Source organism: Tachyglossus aculeatus, chromosome 21 (assembly GCF_015852505.1).
Source record: "Tachyglossus aculeatus isolate mTacAcu1 chromosome 21, mTacAcu1.pri, whole genome shotgun sequence".
Classification (NCBI taxonomy): domain Eukaryota; kingdom Metazoa; phylum Chordata; class Mammalia; order Monotremata; family Tachyglossidae; genus Tachyglossus; species Tachyglossus aculeatus.
Genome location: NC_052086.1, coordinates 1,335,349 through 1,350,191, shown reverse-complemented (window position 1 = coordinate 1,350,191; position 14,843 = coordinate 1,335,349). Strand labels below are relative to the sequence as shown.

At 58.3% G+C, this 14,843-nt stretch overlaps 1 protein-coding gene across 2 annotated transcripts; it reads left to right on the top strand.

Moving 5' to 3' along the window:
* Positions 1-4,759: 4,759 nt before the first annotated feature.
* Positions 4,760-12,258, top strand: TOP3B (DNA topoisomerase III beta). 2 transcript variants are annotated; one of them, XM_038763580.1, is made up of 18 exons: positions 4,760-4,797; positions 4,894-5,042; positions 5,751-5,882; positions 5,971-6,077; positions 6,188-6,262; positions 6,400-6,596; positions 6,711-6,867; positions 7,036-7,149; positions 7,467-7,557; positions 7,705-7,859; positions 8,093-8,198; positions 8,327-8,473; positions 8,553-8,726; positions 9,032-9,160; positions 10,215-10,364; positions 10,488-10,588; positions 10,722-10,923; positions 11,616-12,258. In XM_038763580.1, exons 2-18 carry the CDS (start codon positions 4,973-4,975, stop codon positions 12,092-12,094), a joined length of 2,586 nt encoding a protein of 861 aa, XP_038619508.1. In that variant the 5' UTR covers positions 4,760-4,797; positions 4,894-4,972; the 3' UTR covers positions 12,095-12,258. The 2 variants fall into 2 exon arrangements, with proteins under 2 accessions (XP_038619508.1, XP_038619509.1); XM_038763581.1 differs by lacking the exon at positions 6,188-6,262.
* Positions 12,259-14,843: the final 2,585 nt, after the last annotated feature.

Sequence of the window (14,843 nt, the reverse complement as noted above, 5' to 3'; positions counted from 1 at the left end):
CGACCCGTCAATCAACCAACGCTCCGGGCGCGCGCGGCACGGCGCAGGCGCGTCGTCTGTGGAGGCCGCCCCCGCGGCCAAGTGCGCATGCGCACTCGGGTCTCCCCGACAGAAACCGGCCCCCGCGGCCTAGTACGCATGCGCAATCGGGCCTGCTGACAGAAACTGTCCCTGCGGCCTGCTGTTGCGTAGGGGCCGCCTCTGTATGGACCTCCCAAGCGCTTAGTACAGTGCCCTGCACACAGTAAGCGCTCAATAAATACGAGTGAGTGACTGCCCGCCCGCAGGCGGAACGGCAGCGCCCGGGGGAAGGGGACGGTTAGAGGGGGGCATCGTCCTGACGGGGTGACCCTTGACCCGGAAGTGGTTCGCCGAGGATGGGCAGCCCTTGCCCTGAGTTGTGCTGAAGGTGAGGCCTGGTGGTATCCTCAGGGTGGGCCGGGCGGCGGGGACTCTCGGGTCCCAAACTACTACTACTAATAATAATAATAGCGTTTATTAAGCGCTGACTATGTGCAAAGCACTGTTCTAAGCGCTGGGGAGGTTACAAGGTGATAAAATTGTCCCACGGGGAGCACACAGTCTTCATCCCCATTTTGCAGATGAGGTAATTGAGGCCCAGAAGAGTGAATAGCCCACTGTTGGGTAGGGACTGTCTCTATAGGTTGCCAACTTGGACTTCCCAAGCGCTTAGTCCAGTGCTCTGCACACAGTAAGCGCTCAATAAATACGATTGATCGATTGCAAAGCACTGTCTAAGCGCTGGGGAGGTGCGCAGGGTGATCAGGTTGCCCCACGGGGGGCTCACAGTCTTCATCCCCATTTTACAGATGAGGTAACTGAGGCCCAGCAGAGTGAATCTATTTATTCTGATGGCGTGGCGCCCGTTCACATGTTTTGTTTCGTTCTCCGTCTCCCCCGTCTAGACTGTGAGCCCGTTGTTGGGTAGGGACCGCCTCTCTATGTTGCCAACTTGGACTTCCCAAGCGCTTAGTACGGGGGGGGCTCACAGTCTTCACCCCCATTTTACAGATGAGGTAACTGAGGCCCAGAAGAGTGAATCTATTTATTCTGATGGCGTGACGACCGTCCACCTGTTTTGCTTCGTTGTCCGTCTCCCCCTTCTAGACCGTGAGCCCGTTGTTGGGTAGGGACCGCCTCTCTATGTTGCCAACTTGGACTTCCCAAGCGCTTAGTACAGTGCTCTGCACACAGTAAGCGCTCAATAAATACGATTGAATGAATGAATGAAGTGACTTGCCCAAAGTCACACAGCTGACAGTTGGCGGAGTCGGGATTTTTACCCGTGACCTCTGACTCCAAAGCCCGGGCTCTTTCCACTGAGCCACGCTGCTTCTCCTGGTAGTAGTAGCAGGAACATATGTTGCCGGCTTCTACTCCCCAAGCGCTTAGTACAGTGCTCTGCACTCAGTAAGCGCTCAATAAGTACGATTGGATGAATGAACATTTACTAAGTGCTTTAGTGTGCACAAAACACTGTGTTAAAGGCCGTGAGGAAGGCACGCGTGGGAATTGGAGAAGCAACGTGGCTTAGTGGCAGGAGCCCGGGCTTGGGAGTCAGAGGGCGTGGGTTCTAATCCTGGCTCCGCTACTTGTCTGCTGGGTGATCTTGGGCAAGTCACTTCATTCAGTCATATTTATTGAGCGCTTACCGGGTGGAGACCACTTGGGAAGTCCAAATCGGCAACAGTGACGGTCCCTACCCAACAACGGGCTCACACTTCACTTTTCTGTGCCTCAGTTCCCTCACCTGTAAAATGGGGATGTGTACAATTGAATGAATGAATGCAAGTCACTTCATTCATTCATTCAATCGTATTTATTGAGCACTTACTGGGTGGAGAGCACTGTACTAAGCGCTTGGGAAGTCCAAATCGGCAACAGAGACGGTCCCTACCCAACAACGGGCTCACACTTCACTTTTCTGTGCCTCAGTTCCCTCACCTGTAAAATGGGGATGCTTTGCACATAGTAAGCGCTTAACAAATACCAACGTTATTATTATTATTAAATGAATGAACGCAAGTCACTTCATTCATTCATTCAGTCGTATTTATTGATGCTTACTGGGTGGAGAGCACTGTACTGAGCGCTTGGGAAGTCCAAATTGGCAACAGATAGAGACGGTTCCTACCCAACAATGGGCTCACACTTCACCTTTCTGTGCCTCAGTTCCCTCACCTGTAAAATGGGGATGTATACAGTTGAATGAATGAACGCAAGTCACTTCATTCATTCATTCAGTTGTATTTATTGAGTAATTACTGGGTGGAGAGCACTGTACTAAGTGCTTGGGAAGTCCAAATTGGCAACAGAGACGGTCCCTACCCAACAACGGGCTCACACTTCACTTTTCCGTGCCTCAGTTCCCTCACCTGTAAAATGGGGATGTGTACAGTTGAGTGAATGAATGCAAGTCACTTCATTCATTCATTCAGTTGTATTTATTGAGTGCTTACTGGGTGGAGAGCACTGTACTAAGCGCTTGGGAAGTCCAAATCGGCAACAGATAGAGACGGGCCCTACCCAACAATGGGCTCCCACATCACTTTTCCGTGCCTCAGTTCCCTCACCCGTACAATGGGGATGTGTACAATTGAATGAATGAATGAAGACCGAGTCAACGTTTGTTGACCTGGGTCAACCTGATGACCTTGTATCTACCCCAGCGCTTAGAACAGTGCTTGACACGTAGTAGGTGCTTAGCATGCCGTTGTTATTATTATTATTTATTATTATTATTAACTAGACAGAGTCCCTGGACCTCATCGTGGTCCTGAGGGGTCGGCGATAGAAACTCCATTTCCGCTGGGTGTGGAGGGTGGTGGGAAGCCCGTGCCATCCGTCAGCCCCCGATTTCCACTCCCGACCCCCTACCCCAGCTGCTGCTGTGCCCTCCCTGTCCATATTCCAGATGGGGGTCTATCAGCCTTTCGGTCAATAATAATAATAGTAATGATGGCATTTATTAAGCGCTTACTATGTGCCAGGCACTGTTCTAAGCACCGGGGGAGATACAAGGTAATCAGGTTGTCCCACGCGGGGCTCGTAGTCTTAATCCCCGATCGACAGATGAGGTAACTGAGGCTCAGAGAAGTTGCCCATAGTCATTCATTCATTCACTCAATCGTATTTATTGAGCGCTTACTGTGTGCAGAGCACTGTACTAAGCGCTTGGGAACAAGTTGGCAACATATAGAGACGGTCCCTACCCAACAGTGGGCTCACAGTCTAGAAAGGGGAGACAGAGAACTTACCTCCTTCCCTTCCCCACAGCACCTGTATATATGTTTGTACGTATTTATTACTCTATTTATTTATTTTACTTGTACATATCTATTCTATTTATTTTATTTTGTTAATATGTTTGGTTTTGTTCTCTGTCTCCCCCTTTCAGACCGTGAGCCCACTGTTGGGTAGGTGCCGTCTCTATATGTTGCTAGCTTGTACTTCCCAAGCGCTTAGTACAGTGCTCTGCACACAGTAAGCGCTCAATAAATACGATTGATTGATTGATATTAACAAAATAAAATAAATAGGTACAAATAAAAAAAAATAAATAGTCACACAGCTGATAAGTGGCGGAGCCGGGATTGGAACCCGTGACCGCTGACTCCCAAGCCCGGGCTCTTTACACCGAGCCACGCTGCTTCTCTAATGGTCAATGGTATTTATTGAGCGCTTTCTATGTGTAGAGCACTATACTAAGCGCTTGCAGAGGACAGTACAAGAGAGTTGGTAGGCCCATTAGTAGAGTGTGGGCCTGGTGGCCCTGGGTTCTAATCCCGGCTCTGCCACCTGCTTACTGGGCAAATCACTTCTCTGCGCCTCCGTTACTACATCTGTAAAATGGGGATAAAATACCTGTCTGGCTTTCTCTTAGTTTGGGTGTCTCATATGGGACGGGAACTGTATCGAGCGTAATTAGCGTGTACCCACCTCAGAGCCTAGGGCATTGTTTGGCAACTAGTAAGTGTCAAATGAATACCAAAAAAAGAGAAACCGAAAAACACAAACTTTTCTGATCTGATTTTGCTGTAGTGGCCCCCGCCGTTCATGTAGAGCTGGGGACATAGCTTTTAACAAGTAATAATAATAATTTTGGTATTTAATAATAATAATAATGTTGGCATTTGTTAAGCGCTTACTATGTGCAAAGCACTGTTCTAAGCGCTGGTGGGGGAGTACAAAGTGATCAGGTTGTCCCATGTGGGGTTCACAGTCTTAATCCCCATTTTACAGATGAGATAAATGAGGCTCAGAGAAGTTAAGTCCCTTGCCCAAGGTCACACAGCAGACATGTGGCGGGGTCGGGATTCGAACCCATGACCTCTGACTCCAAAGCCCGTGCTCTTTCCATTGAGCCACGCTGCTTCTATTAAGCGCTTACTAATAAGCGCTTATTAAGCGCTTACTATGTGCCGAGCACTGTTCTAAGCACTTGTAACCTCCCCAGCGCTTAGAACAGTGCTTGGCACGTAGTAAGTGCTTAACAAATGTCATTAAAAAAAAAAAAAGCGCCGGGATAGATACAGGGTTATTAGGTTGTCCCACTTGGGGCTCACAGTCTTGATCCCCATTTTCCAGGTGAGGCAGCCGAGACACAGAGAAGTGAAGTGACTCGCCCCGAGTCACCCAGCTGACAAGCGGCAGAGCCGGGATTAGAACCCACGACCTCTGGCCCCCAAGCCCGGGCTCTTCAAGCGCTCAATAAATACGATTGATTGATTGATTGATTGATTTCCGCTGAGCCCCGCTGCTTCTCCAGTGCCACAGGTATTGCCACCTCCTGTCCCCCCAGATTCCAAGTGACCCTGCTCCCTGCCAGGAAGTCTGCCTCAGTTTCCCACCTGGCCCGGCCCCTCTCTGCAGGTGGCGGAGGCCGAGGCGGTGCCCGGCCATCTGATCGTTCGCCAGGCGGGGCCGGAGCGCCCGGGGGCCGGCCGCGAGGATGAAGACCGTGCTCATGGTGGCCGAGAAGCCGTCCCTGGCTCAGTCCATAGCCAAGATCCTGTCCAGGGGTAAGAGGGGCTAGTCACCTCCTCCAGGAGGCCTTCCCAGACTGAGCCCCTTCCTTCCTCTCCCCCTCGTCCCCCTCTCCATCCCCCCCATCTTACCTCCTTCCCTTCCCCACAGCACCCGTATATATGCATGTACATATTTATTACTCTGTTTATCTATACATATCATCATCATCATCATCAATCGTATGTATTGAGCGCTTACTATGTGCAGAGCACTGTACTAAGCGCTTGGGAAGTCCAAATTGGCAACATATAGAGACAGTCCCTACCCAACAGTGGGCTCACAGTCTAAAAGGGGGAGACAGAGAACATAACCAAACATACCAAACATATCTATTCTATTTATTTTATTTTGCTAGTATGTTTGGGTTTGTTCTCTGTCTCCCCCTTTTAGACTGTGAGCCCGCTGTTGGGTCGGGACTGTCTCTGTATGTTGCCGACTTGGACTTCCCAAGCGCTTAGTCCGGTGCTCTGCACACAGTAAGCGCTCGATCAATGCGATTGATTGATTGATGGATAGTCACGGGCCCCACCGCCGGCTTGGGAGTCCGGTCGCGGCCAGGAGTCCCGGGGGCTGGCCAAAGTGTCGCCGCTCCTGGGCCGAGGACGATAACCCCCCCAACGCTGAGCGACCCCCGAATGCGAGGGGGACGGGGCGAGGCCCTCCCGTCACCGCGGCCGTGTCCCGTCCTTCCCCCCGGCCAGGCAGCGCCACGTCCCGCAAGGGGCTGAACGGGGCCTGCTCCGTCCACGAGTACCACGGCTCCTTCGCCGGGCAGTCCGTCCGCTTCAAGATGACCTCGGTCTGCGGCCACGTCATGGCCCTGGATTTCATCGGTGGGTACCCGCGGGGGGCGGGGGGTGGGTCCCGCCTTGGCTCTCGAGGGGGGCGGGGGCTGACGGAGCGGGGCCCCCCCCGCCGCAGGCAAGTACAACAGCTGGGACAAGGTGGACCCCGCCGAGCTGTTCAGCAAGGCCCAGACGGAGAAGAAGGAAGCCAATCCCAAACTGAACATGGTCAAGTTCCTGCAGGTATCCGTCCGGAGGCGGGTTGGGAGGCGCCGTCGGCGGGAAGCGATTCCGACGGGGTGGCGAGGGCGGGGCCGGGATCCCACCTCTCCCCCTCCGGTCGGGTTCCCGAGGCGGAGGGCCGCGGCTGCGACTACGTCGTCCTGTGGCTCGACTGCGACAAGGAAGGGGAGAACATCTGCTTTGAGGTGAGGTTTCCGGCCACCTCCCCTCCCGGACCCTTGCCGGGGGGGCACCCTCAGCCACGGGGGCGCGGGAGGCGGGCCGCTGCGCCCCGGGAGGGGTCTCAGCGTCCCCGTGGGGGCTCCCGGTGCGGCGGGCGCAGGTGCTGGACGCCGTCCTGCCCGTCATGACCAAGGCGCGGGGCCCCGAGCGCACCGTGTTCCGGGCCAAATTCAGCGCCATCACGGACACGGACATCTGCGGGGCCATGGCCCGGCTCGGGGAGCCCAACCAGAACGAGGCCCTGTCTGTGGACGCCCGCCAGGAGCTGGACCTGCGCATCGGCTGTGCCTTCACCAGGTGGGCGGGACGCTTGCTCGGCCCCCGCCCCAGGGGCGGAGGGAGGGGAGCCTGCGGCCGCCCGTCCCCCCTAACCCTCCGGGCCCTCCCCCGTCGCTCCCGCTCCCGGCCCAGGTTCCAGACCAAGTACTTCCAGGGGAAATACGGAGACCTGGACAGCTCCCTCATCTCCTTCGGGCCCTGCCAGACCCCCACACTGGGCTTCTGTGTCGAGCGCCACGACAGAATCCAGTCCTTCAAGCCCGAGACGTACTGGGTGCTTCAGGCCAAGGTCGGGGCCGGGGATTCTCCTGGCGGGGAGGAGGGGTTCGCCCGGGGCTGGAGGACGGAGGGCGGGAGAGGGCTGCAGCGGGGTCGAAGGACGGCGTTTCCGTGTGGGCAGGGGTGGGCATCTCCGCCTCGGGGTTGACTGTTCACCCCTCGTATGCCCCCGCGGCAGGTGACCACCAAGGACGATCACGTCCTCACGCTGGACTGGGACCGCGTGCGGGTATTCGACCGCGAGATCGCCCAGATGTTCCTGAACATCACCAAGCTGGAGACCAAAGCCCAGGTGCCCGTGGCCGCGGGGGACGCAGGGTGGGGATTGCGGGGGGGGGGGGTGGGCACGGTCTCTCTCGCCGCCAGGAGCCCGTGGAGCGGCTCCAGCCCGGCCCCGGCCGCCCCTCCCTCCCCGGCTGGGCGGGGTGGGGGGAATCCAGAGATGAGCCCCCCGTGGGACAACGTGATCACCTTGTAACCTCCCCAGCGCTTAGAACAGTGCTTTGCACAGAGCAAACGCTTAATAAATGCCGTTATTATTATTAGGTGGGGCGGGGGTGGAGGGGAGCCTGGGGGTGACGGGGTTTCCGCCCTTTCCCGGGTTTTCAGGTGGAGTCGGTCAGCAGGAAGGAAAAGGCCAAGCAGAGGCCCCTGGCCCTCAACACGGTGGAGATGCTCAGAGTGGCCAGTGCCTCCCTGGGTGAGCCACGGGGCCGGGGTGGGTCGGCCGGGGGCGGAAAGCCGAGGGAAGGGAGGGCGGGAGGAGGCGGAAGGCGGAGGCCAGCGGCCCTGCCCCCGTGGCGGTCGCTGACGCCCCCTCCCCGCGGTGGGGTTCGGTGGGCGGCAGGGCTGGGGCCTCAGCACACCATGCAGATCGCCGAGCGGCTCTACACGCAGGGCTACATCAGCTATCCTCGCACCGAGACCACCCACTACCCCGACAACTTCGACCTCAAAGGAGCCCTGCGCCTGCAGGCCAACCACCCTTACTGGGCCGACACGGTCAGTACGGCCGGGGCCGGGGGCCCTACGGGGGCCCTCCGTCGTCCCGTCGCCGGCCCCGTCCTCGCCGTGGAGCTCTCGTGGAGAGCACCGAGCCCCCGGGAGAGAACAGTAGAATTAGCTGATGAAAAGCGGACCGGACGCCCACATCCCTCGGGGCCCCGCGATGACCGGCCTCCGTGGACGGGCGAGGCCCAGAGGGGCTCCCGCTCACCTCCGCCCTCTCCCCCCAGGTGAAGGCGCTCCTGGCGGAAGGCATCAATCGCCCCCGGAAAGGTCACGACGCCGGGGACCACCCCCCCATCACGCCCATGCGGGCGGCCACGGAGGCGGAGTTGGGTCCGTGTCTGACGGTCCCCCTGGCTCCGTCCCGACTCGGGGTTCGAGGGGAGGGCGGGGCGGCTGGGAGGGGGGCGTCCCGCCGCCCTCGGCCGACCAGCGCACGGGGCGATGTGTGCCCGTCGCAGGCGGGGACGCGTGGCGCCTGTACGAGTACATCGCCCGGCACTTCATCGCCACCCTCGCCCCCGACTGCCGCTTCCTGCAGACCACCATCTCCTTCAGCCTCGGCCCCGAGCGCTTCACCTGCACCGGCAAGACCGTGCTGTCCGCAGGTGGCTTCCCGCCCCGATCCCCCTCTCCCCCCGTCCTCTCGCCCCAGGGCGCCCGCGGCAACGCCGTATCTCCCCGCAGGGTACACGGAGATCATGCCCTGGCAGAGCGTGCCCCCCGAGGACAGCCTGCCGCCCTGCGAGCGCGGGGACGTGGCCACGGTGGGCGAGGTCAAACTGCTGGAGAAGCAGACCGGCCCCCCCGACTACCTGACGGAGGCCGAGCTCATCACCCTCATGGAGAAGCACGGCATCGGTAGGGACCACCCCCGGACCCTCGCGCTGGATCCCTGCCGGCAGACGGCCCGCGGGGCCCCACGGAGGGCCCGGCGTCAGCGCGTCGCCATCCACACCCGCCTCTCCACCCCGGGGCGGGCACTGGCGCGATCGTTCGTGGACGGACACTTGGGGGGCGAGGCGGGGATGAGACCCCACTTCCCGGTGGGAGGGGAGCCGGGGAGAGCTTTCCGGGACGGGCGCCAGCGTCCCGTTCACCGGGGGGGACGGTCTGGGGGCCGCACGTGGGGTCCCGCTGATGGCGGGGGTGGCTGGCGGTTTCAGGGACGGACGCCAGCATCCCCGTTCACATCAACAACATCTGCCAGCGGAACTATGTGATGGTGGAGAGCGGCCGCAGGCTCAAACCCACCAATCTCGGCATCGTCCTCGTGCACGGTTACTACAAGATCGGTCAGTGACCCCCGGGCCCCCGGCCCGTACTCCCTCCCGGAGCCGAAGCCGGCCCCCGGAAAGGGGAGACCCTCACGGAAAGGGGCGGCCCGTGATTGTGCGTGACCTTACCGGGGGAACGAAGGGGCACGTCAGCCCTTACCGTTGTTATCATTACCGTCACTTTATTATCCTTTTAGACTGTGAGCCCACTGTTGGGTAGGGACTATCTCTATATGTTGCCAACTTGTACTTCCCAAGCGCTTAGTACAGTGCTCTGCACACAGTAAGCGCTTAATAAATACGATTAATTGATTTATTATCGCTTACTATGTGCCAAGCACCGTTCCAAGATCTGGGGTAGATACAAAGTAATCAGGTTGGACGTAGTCCCTGACCCACACGGGGCTCACGCTCTTAATGCCCAGTTTACAGGTGAGGGAACCGAGGCCCAGAGAAGTTAGGTGACTTGCCCGTAGTCACACAGCAGACATGTGGCAGAGCCGGGATTAGAACCCAGGTCCTTCTGACTCCCAAGTCCTGAGCCTGTCCACTAGGCCACGCTGCCTCTCTTATCTGCGGGGATCGGGGCTTTGGAATCAGAGGTCGTGGGTTCGAATGCCGGCTCTGCCACTTGTCAGCTGGGTGACTTGGGGCAAGTCACGCAACTTCTCTGGGCCTCGGTTCCCTCATCTGTAAACTGGGCATTAAGAGTGTGAGCCCCATGTGGGACTATGGGCCTCAGTTGCCTCGTCAGTAAAATGGGGACTAAGACTGTAAGCCCCACGTGGGACAACCTGATCACCTTGTTTGTACCCCAGCGCTTAGAACGGTGCTTTGCACATAGGAAGCGCGTAACAAATATTGTTATTATTATTATCTGCGTATATGGGCTGAGAGGGTCACAGATCGGGTCGGGGGTGTGGGGCATTCACGGCTGAGTTTCCGTGTTAGCGTGTCCCTCCTGAGCCCGGGCATCCCCACGCCGGTCGGCGCGGGTCGGTCGGGGTGAGCGGCCCCGGGGGAGGCCCGGATGGGCGGCCGTGGCGTGGGTGCCAGCGCGTGGTTCCCGCAGACGCGGAGCTGGTGCTGCCGACCATCCGCAGCGCCGTGGAGAAGCAGCTCGGCCTCATCGCCCGGGGCCAGGCCGACTTCCGCCAGGTGCTGGACCACGCGCTGGACATCTTCAAGCGCAAGTTCCACTACTTCGTTGACTCCATCGCGGGTGAGGCCCGGGCCCCTCGCCCCCCCGGCGTGCCACGTCCGCGTCGGCGCCCGGAGGGAGGGGAGAGGGGCGCAGGGAGCCGCTCGCTCCCCGGTTCACCCGCCCGCCCTCCCTCCCGCCCAGGGATGGACGAGCTGATGGAAGTGTCCTTCTCCCCGCTGGCGGCCACCGGCAAGCCGCTGTCCCGCTGTGGGAAATGTCGCCGCTTCATGAAGTACATTCAGGTGGGGGCCGCGGCGGGCCCGGGGTCTCGGGGCCCCGGGTGACGTCAGGCCGGGCCCTTGCTCTCTCTGGGCCCCCCGAAACGGGTCCGCCGTGACTCGGGGCACCCGCCCCCGCCCCGCCGATCGTCCCCAGGCCCGGCCGAGCCGCCTGCACTGCTCCCACTGCGACGACACCTACTCGCTGCCGCCCAACGGCCCCGTCAAGCTGTACAAGGAGCTGCGCTGCCCGCTGGACGAGTTCGAGCTGGTGCTCTGGACCTCGGGCTCCCGCGGCAAGAGTTACCCCCTGTGCCCCTACTGCTACAACCACCCGCCCTTCCGGGACATGAAGAAAGGTAATGGGGGCCCCGCCGGCGGCCGTTCTGGGAGAAGACGGCGGAGCCGGGCCGGTTGACCCGTTCCCCAAGGGGCTTACGGTCGGGAGAGGGAGGGAGACAGTATAGGTTACCCGTGTGGACATAGGCGCGATGAAAGGTGCAGATCCCACCGCGAGGGCCACACAGAGAGGAGAGGGATCAGGAGGAAACGAGGCTTCCGTCAGGGAAGGCCTCTTGGAGGAGATGGGATTTGAATAAGGCCCGGAAGGTGGGGAGAGTGATGGTCGGGTGGATGATAATAGTAATAATAATGACGATGATGGCATTTATTAAGCGCTTACTACGTGCAAAGCACTGTCCTAAGCGCTGGGGAGGTTACAAGGTGATCGGGTTGTCCCACGGGCGGCTCACAGTCCTAATTGAGGCCCAGAGAAGTTAAATGACTTGCCCAGTAGGCAGAGCCGGGGTTTGAACCCGTGACCTCTGACTCCAGAGCCCGGGCTCTCTTTCCACCGAGCCACGCTGCTTTTCCGTGCGTGGCTCAGGGGAAGAGGAAGGAGGGGAGGAATTGGGCGAGAGGTCGGCGGTGAGATAGGAGGGACGGGGAGTGAGGTGCGTGGGGTGGGTTGCAGTAGAAGAGCGGCGAGGGGACGGGGCGAGGACTCTCTCCCGGTGATGCGGCACGGCCCGCTCCCCCCTCCAACCCGCAGGCGGGGGCTGCAACGAGTGCACGCACCCGACGTGCCAGCACTCCCTGGGCATGCTGGGCATCGGCCAGTGCGTGGAGTGCGAGAGCGGCGTGCTGGTCCTGGAGCCCACGTCGGGCCCCAAGTGGAAGATGGCCTGCAACCGCTGCAGCGTGGTGGTGCACTTCTTCGAGAACGCCCACCGCGTGCGGGTGGCCCCCGAGGCCTGCGAGGCCTGCGAGGCCGCCCTGGTGCTCGTCGACTTCAACAAGGCCCGCTCGCCGCTGCCGGCCGGCCGGACGCAGCACTGCGGCTGCGTGTTCTGCGACCCCGTCTTCCAGGACCTGGTGGAGCTGCGGCACGCCGCCGCCCGCCACCCGGCCCACCGCGGGGCCGGCAGGCGCCAGGGCCAGGGCCGGGGCCGGGGCCGCCGGCCCGGACCCCGGCCCAACCCCCGCAGGCCCAAGGATAAGATGGCCGCCCTGGCCGCCTACTTCGTATAGCCCTCCCCGGGAGGACGGGCCTCGCCTGCCATTAAACGACAGCGCTGACGCGCTGTAAGGATAACTGCGGTGCCGCTTGTTAAACGCTCGCCGCGGGGAGGGCGGCGCGGCGCGGCGCAAAGAGCCCGGGCTTGGGACTTCTGATCCCGGCTCTGCCGCCTTGTGACTTGGGGCGAGTCACTTCTCCGAGCCTCAGTTCCCCCCGTCTGTAAAATGGGGACTAAGACGGGGGGAGCCCCACGTGGGACAACCTGATCACCTTGTGTCCTCCCCAGTGCTTAGGACGGTGCTTCGCACGTAGTAGGCGCTTAACAAACGCCATCGTTATGATTTTCTGTTGCCAACTTGGACTTCCCAAGGTCTGCACACAGTAAGCGCTCAATAAATACGATTGATTGATTGACTTTCTAGACGGTGAGCCCGCCCGTTGCTGGGCAGGGACCGTCTCTACGTGTTGCCGACTTGTACTTCCCAAGCGCTTAGTCCAGTGCTCTGCACACAGTAAGCGCTCCATAAATACGATTGATTGATTGATTGATTTTCTAGACTGTGAGCCCGCCCGTTGCTGGGCAGGGACCGTCTCTACGTGTTGCCAACTTGTACTTCCCAAGCGCTTAGTCCAGTGCTCTGCACACAGTAAGCGCTCCATAAATACGATTGAATGAATAAATATGATTGATTGATTGATTGATTTTCTAGACTGTGAGCCCGCCCGTTGCTGGGCAGGGACCGTCTCTACGTGTTGCCGACTTGTACTTCCCAAGCGCTTAGTCCAGTGCTCTGCACACAGTAAGCGCTCCATAAATACGATTGAATGAATAAATACGATTGATTGATTGATTGATTTTCTAGACTGTGAGCCCGCCCGTTGCTGGGCAGGGACCGTCTCTACGTGTTGCCGACTTGTACTTCCCAAGCGCTTAGTCCAGTGCTCTGCACACAGTAAGCGCTCAATAAATACGATTGAATGAATGGACGAATGCCCGGCACTGTCCTAAGCACTGGGGGAGATACAAGGTAATGAGATGGGACACCGTCTCCGTCCCACGTGGGGCTCACACTCTTATCCCCTTTTTACAGATGAGGGAACGGAAGCCCAGAGAAGCAAAGTGACTTTCCCAAGGACACTCAGCCGGGATGGGGTGGAGCGGGGATTAGAACTCAAGCCCTTCGGATTCCCAGGCCCGTCCTCTGTCCACTAAGCCGCCCTGCTTCCGTGTGACTTCTTCACAGCCTGCTCTCTCTCTCTTTCTCTCTCTGAGTAATCAGAGTGCTTAGTTCAGAGGCTCAGTTCCAGATCCCCTTCTATTCTCCAACTCATCTGCTCCCACGGCTTCAACTCCCACCTCTCCGCAGACGATTCCCCAGTCATTATCATCATCAATCGTATTTATTGAGCGCTTACCGTGTGCAGAGCACTGTACTAATCTCCAGCCCTCATCTCTCTCCCTCGCTGCAGTCTCGCGTCTCCCCGTGCCTTCGAGGCATCTCAACTTGGACGTCCTCCCATCCCCTCGCGCTTAACGTGTCCGAAACGGGAGTCCTCATCTTCCCACCCAAACCCTGTCCTCCCCGCGACTTTCTCATCACCGTAGGCAACATCCTCCTCCTCCCTGTCTGCTAGCCTGTAACCGTGGTCTTATTCATTCACTCAATCATATTTATTGAGCGCTTTCTGTGTGCAGAGCTTGGGAAGTACCCTTGACTCCTCTCTCTAATTCCACCCACAAATTCAATATGTCAGCAGGTCATCTCGGTCCTCCCTTCACAACAACCCCCAAATCCACCCTTTCCTCTCCGTCCCCACTGCTGCCACGTGAGTCCAAGCATTTATCCTGCCCTGCCTCGACCTCCCCGCCTTCTGTCTCTTCCCCACTCCAGTGGATACTTGGCTGCCCCGGTTACTGTTCTACAAAAATGGTTCAGTTTCACGTCTCCTTGAGAATTTCCAGTTCCGCCTACGCGTCAAGACAGAAACTCCTCATCGTTGGCTTTAAGGTGCTCAGTCACCTTGCTCCCCTCCTACCTCACGTCACTACTCTTCTACTACAGCCCAACCCGCACATTTTGCTCTTCCTAATGCCAGCGTTATTCTCACCGTACCTCCATCTCATTTATCTCGCTACCCATCTCTCACCCTGCCTCGGGCCTGGAACGGCCTCCCCTCTTCATATCCGGCAGATGATCGCCCTCCCCACCTTCAAAACTTTAGTAAGTGCCCATCCCCAACCTTCTCCGACTAAGCCCTCAATTTCCTCTTTTCTCCCTCCCTTCTGTGTCACCCTTGCACTGTTGGGTAGGGACTGTCTCTATATGTTGCCAACTTGTACTTCCCAAGCGCTTAGTACAGTGCTCTGCACACAGTAAGCGCTCAGTAAATACGATTGATTGATTGATTTGCCCTCTTTATTCACCCCTCCCTCAGCCCCGCAGCACTTACGTATGGACTCCTAATTTATATTAATGAATCAATTGTATTTATTGAGTGCTTACTGTGTGCCGGGCTCTGTACTGAGTGGGAGAGTACAACGCAGTATAACAGACACATTCTTTGCTTACAGCAACCTTAGGGTAAGGGCAACAGACATTAACATTGATTAATATTATATTGATTGATTAATATAAATGAATGAATTAAAGAGATGTACAGAAACGCTGTGGGGGCTGAACAATCAATCGTATTGAGCGCTTACTGTGTGCAGAGCACTGTACTAAGGGCTTATGCACTGTGCTAAATAAAGGGAGCATA

What these genes read in the sequence shown, in the direction of transcription:
- TOP3B (XM_038763580.1), top strand. Translation starts at nt 4,973, where the DNA reads ATGAAGACCGTGCTCATGGTGGCCGAGAAGCCGTCCCTGGCTCAGTCC. An exon ending in AGTGGCCAGTGCCTCCCTGG is followed by an intron (nt 7,558 to 7,704) that starts GTGAGCCACGGG and finishes GGTGGGCGGCAG; the next exon opens with GGCTGGGGCCTCAGCACACC. An exon ending in CTTCGTTGACTCCATCGCGG is followed by an intron (nt 10,365 to 10,487) that starts GTGAGGCCCGGG and finishes CCTCCCGCCCAG; the next exon opens with GGATGGACGAGCTGATGGAA.